This window comes from Eptesicus fuscus, chromosome 12 (assembly GCF_027574615.1).
Source record: "Eptesicus fuscus isolate TK198812 chromosome 12, DD_ASM_mEF_20220401, whole genome shotgun sequence".
Taxonomy (NCBI): Eukaryota; Metazoa; Chordata; class Mammalia; order Chiroptera; family Vespertilionidae; genus Eptesicus; species Eptesicus fuscus.
Genome location: NC_072484.1, coordinates 11,206,473 through 11,224,878, shown reverse-complemented (window position 1 = coordinate 11,224,878; position 18,406 = coordinate 11,206,473). Strand labels below are relative to the sequence as shown.

Genomic DNA, 18,406 nt, shown 5'->3' with positions numbered 1-18,406 from the left:
GCCTGAGTTTCCCCAACCCAGCACTGGGGGTGCACCTTGCAAGCCCCGCTGGGTGGGGGGCATGGCCTGAGGTCCCCCGTCAAGCCCAGCCAGGCAGGGGGGTGCGGCCTGAGGTCCCCCGTCAAGCCCAGCCGGGTGGGGGTGCGGCCTGAGGTCCCCCTGCTTGGTGCCAGGGTGGGGGGCACGGCCTGAAGTCCTCATTTTGTGGTGGTGGGGGTGGCCTGAGGTCCCCCGGCCTGGCGCTGGGGCAGGGGGAGCAGCCTGAGGTCCCCTAGCCCAGCACCAGGACAGAAAGTGCACCTTGAGGTCCCCTGTCAAGCCCCGCCAGGCGGGGGGCATGGCCTGAGGTCCCCTGGCCTGGCGCCGGGGCAGGGGGCTCGGCTTGAGGTCCCCTGTCAAGCCCTGCTGGGTGGGGGGCGCGGCCTGAGGTCCCCTGTCAAGCCTCACAGAGGTGGGGGAGGGCATAGCCTCAGGTCCCTGCTGATTGCTTATTAAGACTCCTTATGGGAACTTGACCTCAGCTGTGGGTGCAGCCATCTTTGTGATGGAGTGATGGTGAATTAGCATATTCCCTCTTTATTAGATAGGATAACATATTGTTTAGTCTTGACTTTTTTGAGCACTATCTAACTGAAATCATATTGTATCTTTTCCTTTGCCTTTTTCATTCAGCATGTTGAGATTCATATGTTGCCATATATTCTCTAATTCCTTTTCACTGTTGTATAGTATTTCACTATCTGAACAGACTATAATTGATCAGCAGCATCCACTGTATCAATGTGGATAGACACTTGAGTTCTTTGTTTTTCCATTACCATAAAGTGGTGCGCTGACTACTATCCGCACTAGCAGTGTAGCAGAGCTCCCACTGCTTCACATTCTTATCAATGTGGGGTTATATACAACTTTAAAATTTTTGCCAATCTGGTGGCATAATAGTACTTCATTGTGGTTTTAATTTCTCTAGTTTCTAATGAGCAACTCTCATATGTTTACTATTAGGATTTCATATATATATATATATTTTTTTTAAATAAATCTTTATTGTTCAGATTATTACAATTGTTTCTCCTTTTTTCCCCCCATACCTCCCCGCCACCCGGTTCCCACCCACCCTCTGCCCTTACCTCCCCCCCGTTGTCCTTATCCATAGGTGTATGATTTTTGTCCAGTCTCTTCCCGTACCCCCCACACAGACACCCCTTTCCCCCTGAGAATTATCAAGGATTTCATATTTTTGTGATGTGTCTGTTAAAAGTGTTTTATCTATTTTCCTACTAAGCTAGTATTTCTCTTTTCTGATTAATGCTCTTTACGTATCCTAGGTGTTATTTTTAAGTTCTGCTCTCCTGGTCTTTACCATATTCCACCTTACAATGTGATTCTAGGTAGACATGCACTTCTTACCTATATTTTCAGGTCCCGCTGGAGCAACACTTTGGGTGAAAGAAACGACACCCAGACCCAGCCACTCCAGCATCATGGAATGCTTCCCGCCTTGGAAGCAAACCCATTCACTATCCTAAGGAAGGAAGAATGATCACTCATGAGTATTCTATGACAACCAGTTTGAAGGAAAGTTCTCCTTGATGGATCAAAAGTAATTTCCTTAAAATTCAGAGGCTGCAAATTGGCAACTGTGGGCAACTGTATCATTTAATATCATTTGCATAGAATTTTGAAAATAAGAATTTCCTGTCTCTAGAATGGCTTATTTCACTTAGCATAATACTCTCCAGGTCCATCCATGCTGTGGCAAAAAAAAAGGACATTCTGACCTGGCAGGGAGTTGTATGTCCCCAGGACCTGGGAGTCAACCTTGGACCTGGAAGTCAACTTTGGAATTTGGTCCATTCTCACTGAAGAACTGCCTATTATCATGGAAAGATTAACAACCTTGTTGCCCAAACAATGGAGTCCCACCCCACATTGCCTACTTCCCCATTCCTATAACCCCTATTTCCCCATGTAATCCCTGACCTACCCTATATAAGCAGCTGACTTATGGGGGGCTGCAGAGCAGATTTTTGTGGGTGACCTGCTGTTTTCCCATACTGCCAGCAATACTGGAATAAACCCTCATATATGATTAAAAAAAAAAAAAATCCTGCCTCTCTTGACAAAATCAGGAGCTATGGCAGCAACGAGGCTGCATTCCTAAATGGCAACAAATGAGCTGGCAATGGGTTGCTGCTGCCCATTTTCCAGTTTGCCATAGTCCTCTCTATTTACCAATGTCTCACATCTAACCTGCTTCAGTCATTTTTAATACCTAATGGACCCTTTTAGGCTTTTGGGTTCGTAACCCTGAAATTCACCAACCCATTAATAGACGTGCCATTTCACTAGACTCCTGGCCAGTCACTTTACAGAGATTGTGTTAGTTACTTCTCATAATATTTTTTGAAGGCAGGCATTATTATTATCCTTGTCTGAGACCAACTCATATAATCAGTCTGTGTGACTTAAGTCTGTTGACCCCAGGCTCTCTGTGCATGCTAGGTTGTCTTGTTATGATATTTCATTTAACAAGCATTTATAGCACACTCATTAAGAGTTTTATAAGTATTAACTTGTTTATCCAAATAAAAATCCTGTAAGAAACTCCACTTTTGCAAGTCAAATATACAAAATGGCAATTTCATATGGTTCAATTTGATATTATTATCCCCACTTTATAAATGAGGAAACAGGCACAGAAAAATCAAGTAACTTGCTCAGAGCAAAACCAGGGTTCCAACCCAGAACGCTAGCTCCACAGTCTTGTTCTTGACTAGTATACTCAGCTGTCTTTCCTCATGAAACGAAACTTCTAACATGGCAGCATCAGATTACCAAACAGCTAATGCTTTTGGACTACTGCTTCTGCTGAAGGCTCCTTCCAAGTACCGAGTCAAGACAGATGCTTGTACTCCCCAAGATGACCCCTACCTGTACTGGTCCACTTATCAGGCTTTTCCAGTGCTGGAAGGAAATGTACTTCTCCAGGTACTGTTCCCGTACTACGCCACGCATGGTGCACTCCAGAGTCCGGGCCCCTATATGCAGCTCTTGTTCTGACTCCTTCATTTGTGTCATGATCTGCCAAGAACAGTGGTAAAGAAATGAAAAGGAAGTATCATCCCCCAACCTCAGTCCCTGTCTTGAGGAAAAACAAGGCTAAGACAGGAACAGCAAGAAGGGAGAATAAATAAATAGATCAGTCAACAAACCAATTTTCCAAAGCACATTACTGTGGTCTTAAAACAAAAGGTTTAATATCTAAATTGTCTAAAACAGCCGTCACCAACCGGTGGTCCGCGGACCACTGGTGGTCTGTGAGGTCCGAAAGGTTGGTGACCGCCGGTCTAAAAGACTCCTACCAATCAATAAGGCAACAAATACATTAGAAATATAGGCCAAGGATACTGTGATAGAGACTTCTCTCTTTTTCCCTCAGTAAAAACTCAGAGTTTTAGTTGGGCACATGGCTGACCAGCTAGAAGATGGTTAGTAGGCTATAAGTAGAAGTGCTGTGGGTAGTTTGGGGGAATCAGCCTGAGGTCCTGGCAGGAGTTGGGAGGGGGCAGCATTCCCTTTTTTGCCCTTTCTGCACCTCGGATTATAAGGGCAAAGGTCACACCACAAGATAAGCAGAATTTAATGCTGGAATAAACCTGGGTCCTTCATAGCTTTGTGGAGCTTCTATCTGCCTTGGACCGTCTACCCAGAAAGTCAATGCTATCTTGTTTAGTTCCCCTTTGAGCTACCTCCAATATCCACAGCTGGGACTTACACTCATGTAGGCCCTCCGAAGGTGCATGGGGAGATTTCGGCGGAATTCCCGCTTGTTCCTCAGTTCCCTCAGCGTAAATTGCTTCAAGAGCTCACTGCTGCTCCTTCCACCTACCCGCACGATGCTGGGCTTTTGACACTTGTAGATACCTGTGAAGAAAGGTGAAGCACAGTAGAATTGAGAGAAGTTATGCTGGATTCTCTCCGATGAGAACGGTATGTGTTTGGGGTCTTGTGTCAGCTGGTCTATTAGGGAACAAACTGGTGCTTACAGGAAATCTACCCCATTAATGAGCAAGAAGGCCCCAGAGATGATATGACCTGCACAGCAGTACAGTGTGGTGCGTAAGAGCACAGGCTTTAGAATCAGACAATTGAGAACTCAACTTATTGGCTCCACAACTTATTGCTATGTAACCTGGGGCAAATTACTTAACTTGAGCCTCAGTTTCTTCATCTGTGATTTAAAAACAGTAATACTTTCCTTATAAGGCTAGTCTGTATAAACTAGAGAATATCTTTATAGCTCCTATTTAGGGACTGGCATAAAGTAAGCTCTTAGTAAATGTTCTCTATAATTCACTCTCTATATATTTACTGCTTGCTTACTATGCGCCAGACATATGCTAGGTTCTGAAGATATATATAGCCGTGAAAACACAGATTCCATTTCCAATTTGTTATCATGTCTCACAGTCTGGGAGACAATATACACATTAAACAATTTATCACTATAGTGAAAATATGGTAATTACTATAAATACATGATGTATACATATGTAACAGGGGACCTTACCTAGTTTGGATGAGGTAGGAATCTAATTCTTGAGGATCTAATATTTAAACTGAGAATCCAAGAATAAGGAAGATTTACCCGGCTGGTGTGGCTCACTGGTTGAACATTGACCTATGAACCAGGAGGTCACAGTTGGATTCCTGGTCAGGGCACATGCCTGGGTTGCGGACTCAATCCCCAGTCTGGGGCGTGCAGGAGGCAGCCGATCAATGACTCTCTCTCATCATTGATGTTTCTCTCTCTCTCCCCTCTCCCTTCCTCTCTGAAATAAAAATAAAAAAAAAAATGAATAAGGAAGATTTAATCTAGGTGAACGGAAGATACAGGAGAATTCAGAAAAAAATATTCTAAACAAAAGGAAAAACATACTCATTCATTCATTAATGCAGTTAGTATTTTTTCAATGCCTAGAATGTGCCAGGATCTGTGAATATAGCAAGAAACAGGACCAGCCCTCATGATGTTTATAGTCTAGGGCCGTGATCGGCAAACTGTGGCTCGTGAGCCACATGCGCCTCTTTGGCCCCTTGAGTGTGGCTCTTCCACAAAATACCATGGCCTGGGCGAGTCTATTTTGAAGACGTGGCGTTAGAAGAAGTTTAAGTTTAAAAAATTTGGCTCCCAAAAGAAATTTCAATAGTTGTACTGTTGATATTTGGCTCTGTTGACTAATGAGTTTGCCGACTACTGGTCTAGGGTAGACCCACATAAAAATAAATGGTTAGGTATGTGCTAAATCTCTGAAGAAAAAATACAAAAGGAGACTTAACCTTGGCTTGGGGCAATATTAAAGTGCACCTGAAGAGAGATTTAAGGTGAAACCTGAAGAATGAATAAGAGTTTGAGCCAGCTAGGCTGGATGGGGTCAAGATGGAGAGAGAGGTAAAGAGAAAAAATGCATTCTAAGCAAGGGGAACAAAATGGACCGAGGAAGAAGCTGAGGAATTCAAGGCATTGAAGACAATGGGAAGAGGTAGGAGATGAGATTCAGAGTCAGGCTGGAGCAGATGACACAGCCTTACAGGTAATGGTTAGTACTGTGGACTTTATTCAAAGAGTAATAGAAAGTTACTGAAGTTGCTAATGGTTCAATGATAAATGTTTTGATAGAGACCAATTTTGCATAGACATTACCTTCCAAAAACTGATCCAAAGCATGATTAGTATAACACACAACCAAGATGGGGAACTTCTGGAGGCTAATTTGCCAAACAGTCTCATTGGTAAGAAGGGCCTGAACAATTTTTAGACCCACATAGGTTTTGCCTAGAAAATAAGAAAAAAGGAAAATTAGAAAACTTGGAGACTTACTAAAAGTAGTAGTTAATTTTTAAAAATTGTTAATATTATTATTTTATTTAAGGTAATACACCGAGATGGCTTAAACTCCAAGAAGCACAAATGAGCATATTATAAAAAGCCCTCTCACTCTTCAGTCCCCCAGCTACCCACTTCCTCCTAAAAGCAACCAATGTGACCAGTTTCAATGCATATATAAACAAATATGAATATAGTTATTTTTCAGCCTCCCCCCTTTCTTCTTTTTAATACAAATAGTAGCAGACTATTCTCACTGTTCTATATCTTTCACTTAATCTTGGAGGTAGTTCTCTATCCTCTCTAATAAAGTGGTAATATGCAAATTAACCACCACTCTGCTACATAAGCCACACCCACCAGCCAAGCCACGCCCACCAGCCAATCAGGACGACTATGCAAATTAACCCCAATCCAAGATGGCTACAGCCACAGAGAGCAAGGTTTCCCAGGTAACAGAGCAAGCCAAGCTTTCCATAGCCGTTGCAGGGCTAAGCCTCCACTCAAGCTACAAAGTTTCAATTATAGAAGGTAAACAAATTCAAACAAATGGCGGCAAATGGAGCTTGAGAGAGCAGGCCAGGGTTGCCACCGGGAACAGGGGAAGCAAAGCTTTCCGCACACCCTGGCCGGGCCCACCCGATTAAGGCTACAAAGTTTCAATTGTAGAAGGTGAATTAACTGCCACAGAAATGGCTGCCACCCCCGGAGGGAGCAGCAGGCTTGGCTCCACCCCAGGCTACAAAGTTTCAATTGTAGAAGGAAAATAAATTCCAGATACCAGGGCTTCCCCTTGGGGTGCCAGGGGGCGTGGCCGGCCTGCAAACCACCACAGGCCCCTTGCTCAGGCCGCCCCACACCCCAAGGGAACCCCCACCCTTATCTGTGACACCCTTCAGGGCAAACCAGCTGGCCCCCACCCGTGCACCAGGCCTCTATCCTATCTAATAAAAGAGTAATATACAGATTGATCATCACTGCAACACACAATATAGCTGCCCCCATGTGGTCAAAGGTCCTGCCCCCATGTGGACACAAGATGGCCACTACAAGATGGCCAGCAGGAGAGGGCAGTTGGGAGGCACCCGGCCTGCAAGGGAGGGCAGTTGTGAGGGACCAGGCCTGCAAGGGAGGGCAGTTGAGAGGGACCAGGTTTGCAAGGGAGGGCAGTTGAGAGGGACCAGGCTTGCAAGGGAGGGCAGTTGGAGGTGATCAACCATGCAGGAGAGGGCAGTTAGGGGTTGACCAGGCTGGCAGAGGAGGGAAGTTGGGGGCAAACAGGCTGGCAAGGGAGCAGTTAAGAATCAACCAGGCTGGCAGCGGAGTGGTTAGGGGGTGATCAAGCTGGCAGGCAGAAGCGGTTAGGGGCAATCAGGAAGGCAGGCAGGCAAGCAGTTGGGAGCCAGCAGTCCTGGATTGTGAGAGGGATGTCCGACTGCCCGATCCCACCAGGATAGGGCCTAAACGGGCAGTCGGACATCCCTCCAGGAGTCCCAGATTGGAGAGGGTACAGGCTGGGCTGAGGGACAACCCCCCCGCCGTGCACGAATTTCATGCACCAGACTTCTAGTCAATACATAAAAAGAATCCTCCCTCTTTTTGTTTTTCACAGCTGCAAGGTTATTTTTAGCCAGTTCCCTATTGATGGACATATAATTTGTTTCCAATCTCATGCAGCAAATAATTTAGAAATGCTTTTAATATACGACAATGGACTTGCCTTTGTAATAGGAGGGAAAACCAGAAATCAACAATGGAGTTACAGTTGTGGGTTTATCAGCAAATGTCTAATAATTAATTAATTAAGTCTACAAACAGCTAAATTTTTACATAGTGTCAAGCTGAGAAAGCAGCCATTGTCCTCAAAAAACTCAGAGGAGGAAGAGATACAAGAAAATCAAAGATTTCCGTATAGCATGATAAGTAACAATTTTTTTCTTCCTCCCTGCAACCCAACCCATCCTAATAATATGTACTGAATGAATGCCTAACAGTGGCAGGCATTGAATTAGGTGCAAAAAAAAAAAAAAAAAAAAAATAGAGCACAAAAGCCATGGTTATTATTTTCCCAGACCCTTGAGAACTGTTGTACAAGAGAAAGATAATCATCCAAACAAATGTAAAATCATAAATGTGGGAAGTGAGAAACACATGGTATCAAGAAAACATATAGACCTGGCCAGTTGCTCAGTGATCTGAGGGTTCGATTCCCGGTAAAGGCCATGGGTTGCAGGTTCCCCAGCTCCAGTAGGAGTGCGTGCAGGAGGCAATCAATCAATGTCTCTCTCTCTTGTCCACATTTCTTTGTCTCCCTCCACCCCCTCCCTCCACTCTCTCTAAAAAATAATCAACGAAACAAATATCCTCAAGTGAGGATAAACAACAACAAAACAAGTGGAGGGGAATAAATATAAGTATGCATTTGCTTGAATATTCATAAGAATATCTTGGGAAGGATACATAGGAAGATAACATTGTTTACTTTATAGAAGGGAATGGGCGAGGTGCTAGGAGGGAGACAGGGATTTTTAAAAATGTTTGAACTATTTTTCATTAAAACCTAAGATTAAAATTAATAATGTGCCAAAATTTTCAATCAGACACATGAGCAAAAACTGATCAGGAAAGGTGTAAGGAAATGGAACATTAATTCAATCTTGGTGAGAGTACAAACTGATACTTGTTTTTTTAAATGCTCAAAACAACACTTTAATTATGCATATTTTTTCATTATATAGGTGTTTCTTATTAGAAAGACCTTTCCTTCTTTTACATTAACTTTTTATCATGAGTTTCTATTAATTTATCAATGTTTTTTAAAGACCTCTCGTTTTTTTTTGGTGTTTTTTTTTTTTTGTATATCCTTTTGAGAGGGTAATTTAGCAGTACCTAGTATAATTATTAATGTGAATTCCCACTTTAGGGAAAAAAATTAAAGAAATAATAAGCAGAGTACCCAAAGACAAACACACACACACAGATATAGACATATGGATACTTATCGCAGCACTGATGTAATAACAACAAATATATATATACACACTAGAGGCCCGGTGCATGAAATTCATGCACAGGGGTGGGAGGGAGGCGGTCCCTCAGCCTGGCCTGCAATGACACCAGCGTCCCACACCCTGGCCTCTGGCCAGAGGCCCCCTCCATCCCTCCGCATAGCCGGGGCGTGGGATGCTGGGCTCGTGTCGCTGGGGTGACGCTGCCAGCATTCCGCCCCAGCCGCTATGGGTGCCACTATCTTTGTGACGGAGTGATGGTTAATTTGTATATTACCCTTTTATTAGATAGGATGGTATATTCATACCCTACAGTGAATGCAGGTATAATAGAAAGAGTGAGGTGCATTTGTAAATGTAACTATAGTGTAAAGAAGGTAAAAATGTTCACAGCATGTTGTTTATATTATATAAAACTAAAGTCGTGGTGTATGAAATTCATGCAAGGGTGGGGGAGGGCCCTCAGCCCGGCCTGCACCCTCTCTAATCTGGGACCATTGGCTCCTAACTGCTTGCCTGCCTGCCTGCCTGATCGCCCTAAGTGCTTCCCTGCCTGCCTAATCATCCCTAACTGCCTCTGCTTCAGCCCCTGCACCTGGGACCTGGGCTTCCCTCCCCCTGGCCGGCTGCAGGAACCTGGGACCCGGGCCGGCTACAGCTGCAGGCCGCTTCACCAGGAAGGATGTCTGGAAGGTCGTCTGGAAGACGTCCGTTCTAATGAGCATATTACCCTTTTATTAGTATAGGTTATAGACCAATAATGGAAAGATACACATTAAACTACTAATAGCAGTTATGAAGCCAGAGTAGGAATAGTAGGGGAAAAGGGTATAGGGAGGTATATTTTCATGAGAAGCAAGTATAGTATAGGGGAGCCAGGAGTCTAGAACCAAAATGCCTGACATCAAATTTTACGTCTGTCACTTACTATCTGTGTGAGCTTCAACATATTATTCAAGCCTCTTTGCCTTAAGCTTTTCATCTATAAAATAGAATGGTTTCTGCCTCACTGAGTTATTGTCAGGAGGCAGCTGATCAATGATTCTCATCATTGATATTTCTATTTCTCTCCCTCTCCCTTCCTCTCTGAAAGCAATAAAAATGTATTTTTAAAAATAAATAAATAAAAGTAAATAAATATTATAACAAAATTATGTTGAATGACTTAACATATGTAATGAATGTGAAATAGTATTCGGCACATAGGTATTATTATGTACAGTTAAGTCTTCACTTGTTGATAGGTTCTTGGAAACTGAGTCTTCAAGTGAAATAACATATAACAAAACCAATTTTCCCATAGGCTAATTGATAGAAACAAGAGTAAGTTTCTATGGCATATTTCTGGTCAGAAAAACATCACCAAACTTCTAAATAAAGATGCAAAATACTCCTATTAAACACTAGAGGCCCGGTGCATGAAATTTGTGGATGTGCGGGGGGTGGAGGGGAGCAGATGTCCCTCAGCCCAGCCTGTACTCTCTCCAATCTGGGACCACTGGGGGGCAGTCAGACATCCCTCTCACAATCCAAGACTGCTGGCTCTCAACTGCTTGCCTGACTGCCTTCCTGATTGCCCCTAACCATTTCTGCCTGCCAGCCTGATCACACCCTAACCACTCCCCTGCCAGCCTGATTGATGCCTAACTGCTCCCCTGCCAGCCTGTTTGCCCCTAACTGCCCTCCCCTGCAGGCCTGGGTCCCCCACAACTGCCCTTCTCTGCAGGCCCGGTCACCCCCAACTTCCCTCTTCTGCCAGCCTGGTCACCCCTAACTGCCCTCCCCTGCAGGCTTGATTGCCCCCAACTGCCCTCCCTTGCAGGCCTGGTGCCTCCCAATTGCCCTCCCTTGCAGACCTGGTCCCTCTCAACTTCCCTCCCCTGCTGGCCATCTTGTGTCCACATGGGGGCAGCAATCTGGTGTGTTAGAGTGATGGTCAATCTGCATATTACTCTTTTATTAGATAGGCTTGAAATGTGAGCTATACATACATTTAAGAGAGATTAATAAAAATTAGTAAGAGAATTATTCTCCAACCCACTTATTCCAGTTCAGGGCCAGGGGTAGCTGGAGCCAATCCTGGCAGCTCAGTGTACAAGATGGGACATACCTTGGACAGGAAGCCCTTCCATCATAGGGCACACTCACTCAGACTGGGACAATGCAGACACGCCAATTCACCTCATGTGCACATCTCTGGGACGTGGGAGAAATATGGGGTCCCTGAAGAAAACCCACAGACATGGGGAGACCATGCAAACTCCACAGTGGCCCTGGCTGGGAACCAATATTTTTTCCTCATCAATGTTATAACAGCTTGGCTGGCATCTATCTATCTATATAAAAGGCTAATATGCTAAGTGTCCAACTGTCTAACCGGTTGCTATGATGCACACTGACCACTAGGGGGCTGATGCCCAATGCAGGAACTGCCGAGTTGCAGTGACTTGGCAGTGGCAGTTCTCTGGTGACGCACGCCTGTAAACAGAGAGGAGGGAGCCTGATTTCTGAGGTGCCGTGCGATTCCACCTTCGGCCATGGGTTATGTTGTTATGGGTACTGTCGCCCCAAATCTGGTTTACGGCACACTTGCGTTTGCATTCCACTCTGTACGACAGCAACTTTGCAGAGTTCCCTCTTGCACTCTAGACCCCTTGGGGGATGTCAGAGAGCCAGTTTGGGCCCGATCCCCGCAGGCCAGGCCGACGGACCCCACCAGCTGGAGGGACCCTGCTCACTCCACAGATGCTGGATAGGGAGTGCAGGAGGTTGGCTCCAAGCTGTGTCCGGCCCATCTTGCCCAGTCCTGCCAGCCAACTTCTAACTAATTTCTTTTCAATGTGCACGAATCCGTGCACTGAGTCACTGGGCTATATAGTAGCTGAGTGTAGACCTATGAATCAGGAGGTCACAGGTTGATTTCCAGTCAGGGCACATGCCCAGATTGCGGGCTCAGTCCCCAGTGTGGGGCGTGCAAGAGGCAGCTGATCAATGGTTCCCTCTCATCATTGATGTTTCTATCTCTCTCCCTCTCCCTTCCTCTCTGAAAAATATATTTTTAAATAAATGTAAAGAAATATAACAAAATGATGTTGAATGAAATAACGTTATATGAAGACCTGCTGTACTTGATACTTAATTAGAAATCAAACAAATTAATATAGCCTTTGATGAAGCAGAGGTAATGTATCTTCTGAAGTTTGACCCCTAGCAGTCGTTTCTAATTTTGCAATTTGGGTTTATTACTATGAATGCCAATGGGTCCTCACTGGAAAATCACCATAATAAGCAGCAATTTTATAAACAAATTTGATGCCCATTTCATGAGAATGTTTCTTTTTTTCCTTTAATTGGAAGTTATTGGTGTGACATTGGTTAATAAATTTATGTAGGTTCCCAGTGTACAATTTTATAATTCACTAGAGGCCCGGTGCACGAAATTCGTGCATGGGGGGGGGGGGTGTCCCTCAGCTCAGCCTGCACCCTCTCCAATCTGGGATCCCTCTCACAATCCAGGAATGCTGGCTCCCAACTGCTCGCCTGCCTGCCTTCCTGATTGCCCCTAACCACTTCTGCCTGCCAGCCTGATCACCCCCTAACCACTCCCATGCCAGTCTGATTGATGTCTAACTGCTCCCCTGCCAGCCTGTTTGCTACCAACGTCCCTCCTCTGCCAGCCTGGTCACCCCTAACTGCCCTCCCCTGCAGGGTTGATCGCCCCCAACTGCCCTCCCCTGCAGGCCTGGTGCCTCCCAACTGCTCTCCCCTGCTTGCCTGATCGCCCACAACTGCCCTCCCCTGCTGGCCATCTTGTGGTGGTCATCTTATGTCCACATGGGGGCAGGATCTTTGACCACATGGGGACAGCCATCTTATGTGTTGGAGTGATGGTCAATATGCATATTACTTTTATTAGATAGGATAAAGGCTTGGTGCATGGGTGGGGTCATCTGGTTTGCCCTGAAGGGTGTCCCAGATCAGGGTGGGGGTTCTCTTGTGGCGTAGGGGGGCCTGGGCGAGGGGCCTGTGGTGGTTTGCAGGCTGGCCACGCCCCCTGACTCAAGTGGAGGCCCTGGTATCTGGGGTTTATTTATCTTCTACAATTGAAACTTTGTAGCCTGGAACAGAACCAAGACTCCTGCTTGCTCCGTGGTGGCAGCCATTTCTGTTGGAATTTATTTATCTTCTATAGTTGAAACTTTGTAGCCTGGAGTGGAGGCCTAGGCTGGCCAGGGCTGCAGAAGCTTGGCTTCCTCCATTGCCCAGGGCAACCCTAGCCTCCTGCTCTTCCAGCTCTGTGGCTGCCACCATTTCTGTTGGAATTTATTTACCTTCTATAATTGAAACTTTGTACCCTTGAGTGAAGGCCTGGGCCTGCCAGGGTATGTGGAAAGCTTAGCTTCCTCCATTGCCAGGGAAACCCAAGCCTCTCTCCTGCTCTCTGTGGCCGCAGCCATCTTGGTTGGGGTTAATTTGCATATTCGCTCTGATTAGCTTGTGGGTGTGGCTTGTGGGTGTGACAGAGTGGTGATTAATTTGCATATTGCACTTTTATTAGATAGGATTATATGTATACTGTATTTTGAATTCACCATCCCAAGTCAAGTCTCCTTCCATCACCATTTATCCCCCCCACCTACTCATGGGAATGTTTCTAACCAAGACATTCTAGAAACTTGGAGTCAAGCCTCCCTTCCCTATCTCCTAAGGTAGATGACATGTGCTCTGAAAAATTCTCTCTTACCTGTTCCAGGAGGTCCTTGAATAATAGCCAGTTCCTTTGTGAGAGCAAACTGCAAAGCTTCCATCTGGGAGTCATCCAGCTTCAGGGCTTCTTTGGAGGGCCACTGTCTGGGGTCTAAGACATTAACTCTGAGATACCTCAAGCCCTCAGCATTCCTCAGAGATTCCCCGGTGTCTGAAGGATTCTTTATTAAGGGAGTGAAATCATATCTACCTCCCATTAGCAAGTACCTTGGCTCCTTCACATGAGAGTCACATTCCACAATGTTTCTCTGGAAGGGGACGTCTTCCTGTTGGATCTCCTGGAGACCTTCCAGGACATGCCTATAGGCCTCAAAATATGCGGTTGTCTCCACCATTAGGAAAGAGTCAGAGGGCTGGACCTCTGCTAGTAGCTGTTGGCTCTGCTCATTGAAGCAGAGCTGGACAAATCCTTGGTAGAGATCCTCCTGCTCCCGGTTAGACACTGTGGCAAAAAGAAATGTTTCAAAATTGTCCTTGGACATGCACACCAAGGACCCATAGAGTAATCGCTTGGAATTTTGCCAGCGAACAAACTTCAGTGGTTTTGTGTCAAACTGCACCTTATATACAATGCCTGATGATGCACATACAGGACTGATAATCCTGGTATCAAAGTAGATTCGAATGTCATCAAACTTTCTCTTCCTCAGACCTTGGTCTTCAAAGCTTTGGAGAAGTTCCAAAATGCCTTCTCGTAGGGGCCTGACAAAATCTTCTCTAAGTAGTCGGAAGTGAGTATCCAGATAGATAGCAGTGCTCTCATATTTTCCAGAAATGATGTTGGGGCGAAGGAATGGTTTCTCATCCAAGTGCACCTCATTGTAGGTAGGGTAAATGGGCATGGTCCGGTAGCTATCAACATTGTCTTCTGCCTTGGGCTGTACTAAAGTGTAGGTATCTTCTCTTAAAGTGTCCTCTCGCCTCTTTTCCTGCAAATGTTTGATGATGGCCTGCAACTTTTCCAGGTTCTTCTCAGTCTCCTCTTCTATGTCAACACCAGAGGCTCTCAAAGCATTAAGAGAAGCTGGCAGGAGGGAAATGAGCATGGAAGTTTCCTGCACAGAACTGGCAGGGAAGACACTTACGAGCTCCTGGAGGAGGGAGATAATGTTGCTAATGTGTTCTGGATACTGGTTTCGAATGTCAGGGATGGGTTCAGTGATCATCCCTACCACATAAGTTGGCAGGCAGACTTTGAGGAATTTTGAATTCTTCAATATGCCCAGGACATGGAGAATACTCTGGCGATCCATTCTGGAACTACAAGCCTTCCGAAGAACCTGACAAATGAGCTCAAGGAAGTTGGGTTTCATAAAAGAATGAGAAAGAAGCTCCTTCAGTCCTAAACTTGTGGCAAGTGTAATGACCACCTCAGAAGGGTCTTTCTGCAGAAGGCTTTCTAGGAACTTATAGCCCAGTTTCTTCACCTGCTGTGGCTGTTCCGCAGGCTTCTGGTGAGGGATCCGCCACTGTTGGAAGTTTTCATCAGACCACGGTGGTCTGCGGTTCCTTTCCTCCTGACTGCCATTTCTCTGTCTGGTGTCATTCTCCTGACCATGTCTTTGGCCTCTAGGTTCCTCATTGGCACGTCCCCTACGGTTCCTCCTTTCTGGATGTGGGTTCCTTCCCATGGCCGCAAACCTAAGCTCTTCTCTTTGCCAGTAAGGACCAAGTTGGTTGTTGGCCCTAGGATGCCTTCCCAGTTGGTTGGCTCCTCCTCTGAGAGCATTGGCTGGTGGATTATTGGCCTGATTTCTAGCTCTTGGTGGTAATTCACCATCCATAGGCCCTAAACACAATGAAAATAGTAGTTAAGCATAAAAATAAAGGAGCAAGGAAATTGATGTAGGACAACAATGCACATGTTCTCATTTTCCCAAACCTAAGGAGCTTTGGTTTTATTTGGCGAGAAGTAAGTCATGTGCTGAATGTAAAACAGTTACTATGTTGCTGTATATATTATAAAAATTTTGCTTTTTTTCACAGGGTGCAAAAGGGAAAAGGAATAAACATTTGTTGAATGCCTAATACATGCTACAAAATAAATGCTTGCAGTATATAATTTAATCTTTACAAATTAGGATTAGTTCAGAGCATCAAAAAGATCAGCTCATTGTTTCTAGTTTCTTGTCAGTACCAAACAATAGTCAGCACATGAGTTTCAGAGCCAAACAGACATGGTTCAAATCTTGACCTGGGTACTTCCTCACTGGATTACCAAGTTGCATAATTTCTCTAAGCTTCAGTATCTGGGTTGTTGTAAAGATTAAATGTTCAAGATGCTTAGTACAGTGCAGTACCTGTTATATAAAAAGCTCTCATTAATGTTAATTATGACTAGTAACACTAGTAATAATTTTCAGTTGGCCTACCCTATTGATTTTTAGAGCCATTGGTTCTGCCATGAAACAATTATACTATAGACAACACAGGCATCAAAGGAGATAAAGCTATAAAAGGAAATGTTTCTTAAACTTTGCCCAGCATCAGATAGAAAAGAGGAAGATGGGACTTTCCTTACTAAGATGTTTTTGAGCTAACTAATAGTCTGTAAAGGAAACTGAAAAATGAAACTCAAGTTTTCCTCCTTTCTCCAGCACAAGTTCATTTACAAAGTATTTACCTATTATCAACCCTCAGAAAAGAGAGAGTGGGGAGTGAGGTGACACACCCAGTATATATGGGAAAGCTAACATCACCCAGTGGATGAAGCCGAACTTGTCTCCCTTGATCTGCCACACATTTCATAAGTAACCTTGGGCCACATACCCATGTCCAGTTTTTTTTCACTTTCCTTTTCTCTAAAACTGATTCTGGAGTTGATCCAACTTAGCAGAATGACTTGGAGATTTTAAAAACAAACAAACAAAAATAAGATTGTATACAACAATTTGATGATAAAAAATATTATAAAAATTTCAAATGCCCATTGTATTCAAAACGATAGTTCTACTTAATGACATTAGATACAAAATCCATTTATGTACTTTTTCTTATTTTGCACTTTTTAGAGAAAATTTTAATGTGAAACAAAGGAATATTTGGTAAAATATGAATACTGTATACTACGAACTCTAAATTTTTATAGTTATGATTTCAAACTTCCAGGATATCAGAAGAAAGTCCGACTTTTAATATTTTGATCTGATTAGAAAACTAGAATGGAAAATTGTACCGGTTCTCATTATTTCAATATTCGTACAGCTCATAAAATAAAATTCTATAGTTCTTCCTCATTTGTTCCACAGCTAAACTCAGATGACATATTACAAGCTTAGCGAAAAGCAAAACTCATTTGGTTGTTTTATTTTAGAAAGTTCTGAGCAAACAGAACCATGATTGAGGTAGAGCAGTGGTCAGCAAACTCATTAGTCAACAGAGCCAAATATCAACAGTACAACGATTGAAATTTCTTTTGAGCCAAATTTTTTAAACTTAAACTTCTTCTAACACCACTTCTTCAAAATAGACTTGCCCAGGCCGTGGTATTTTGTGGAAGAGCCACACTCAAGGGGCCAAAGAGCCGCATGTGGCTCTCGAGCCGCAGTTTGCCCACCACTGAGGTAGAGTAATGCTTTTGGAACTAACTTCGCTTTGGTGGCTAAGACTCCAGACATATGCTATCAAATACATAATCACTAGCTATGCATAGATATTATGCATCTTAAATGTGGCTAGTCTGAATTAAGATGTTTAAAATAATAAATGGGATTTTGAAATTAATAGCAAAAAAAGTTAAATATCTCATTAAAATTTTTTATATTGATAAAACCTTAAAATGATAATACTTGACTATATGGGAGGTAAATAAAAACATTAAAATTATTAAAGTACTACGATAATAAAAATATATTCAATTATACTAAAATGATATTTGAATATATTGGCTTAAATAAGACAAGTACTAAATCATTAAATTTTGTTAAATTAGTATTAAATTTAAAAAATGGATTTCCCCTGTTTTGTTTTAAATATATTTTTATTGATTTCAGAGAGGAAGGGAGAGGGCGAGATTTAAAAATTTTAAATTACATTTTTGGCTTCTATTATGTTTCTCCTGGACAGTGCTGCTCTAACCAGAGTGTTATTCCCACTTCTGACACACATCTCTATGTTTGTTGAAGTGCACCCATTCATTAGATATCTTAGGGAAAGGGGAAGGCTATCTTGTTTTTCAGAGTCAATCATACTGTAGCTAAGAAATAAGCCATTCTTTACTTGAGAGATACAATCAAGCTTAGGTGGGCCTGCTGCTCATTCGTAGAGAACTCAGTTTCCTTCCCATTAATTAGAAAACATTGCTCACCTCTGTGGTTGGTATGGGGATTCCTGGGCCTGACATCCGGACAAGGTCTTCGGTCCTCCATGATTGAATCACTTGAATTCCTCCGAATTCACGTTCCTTTAAGTTACCTGGAAATCTGTACAGGTTAAGAGAAATTAGTGCCCTTGAAACAGCATCTAGCAGAAAAACCCAGAACAGCATTAAACCAATCCTTCTGCCTCCACATCGTAATTATTTGTTAACTAAGAGTTAAATACAGTACGTTTGTTGTTGTTAATCCTCTCCCGAGGATATTTTTCCATTGATTTTTAGAGAGAGTGGAAGGGAGAGACAAAAAGAGAGTCACATCTATGAGAGAGAGACACATCTATCAGTTGCCTTCCTGACGGGAATTGAACCCGGGACCTTTCAGTCCTTGGGGTGACTACTCTATCCACTGAGCCAAACCAGCTAGGG

The 18,406-nt window shown here is 43.7% G+C and overlaps 1 protein-coding gene across 1 annotated transcript in view; it reads right to left on the bottom strand.

The window, feature by feature from the left end:
• ZNFX1 (zinc finger NFX1-type containing 1) overlaps positions 1–18,406 on the bottom strand; it is a 31,882-nt gene that overhangs the window by 11,572 nt on the left and 1,904 nt on the right. Inside the window, exons 3-8 of the mRNA XM_054724551.1 lie at positions 17,972–18,086; positions 13,643–15,454; positions 5,708–5,839; positions 3,779–3,927; positions 2,935–3,084; positions 1,411–1,525 (exon numbers count right to left, since the gene is read on the bottom strand). Of these exons, the coding sequence (XP_054580526.1) occupies positions 1,411–1,525; positions 2,935–3,084; positions 3,779–3,927; positions 5,708–5,839; positions 13,643–15,454; positions 17,972–18,032 (2,419 nt within the window). The 5' untranslated portion in view covers positions 18,033–18,086. The remainder of the gene's footprint in view (positions 1–1,410; positions 1,526–2,934; positions 3,085–3,778; positions 3,928–5,707; positions 5,840–13,642; positions 15,455–17,971; positions 18,087–18,406) is intronic.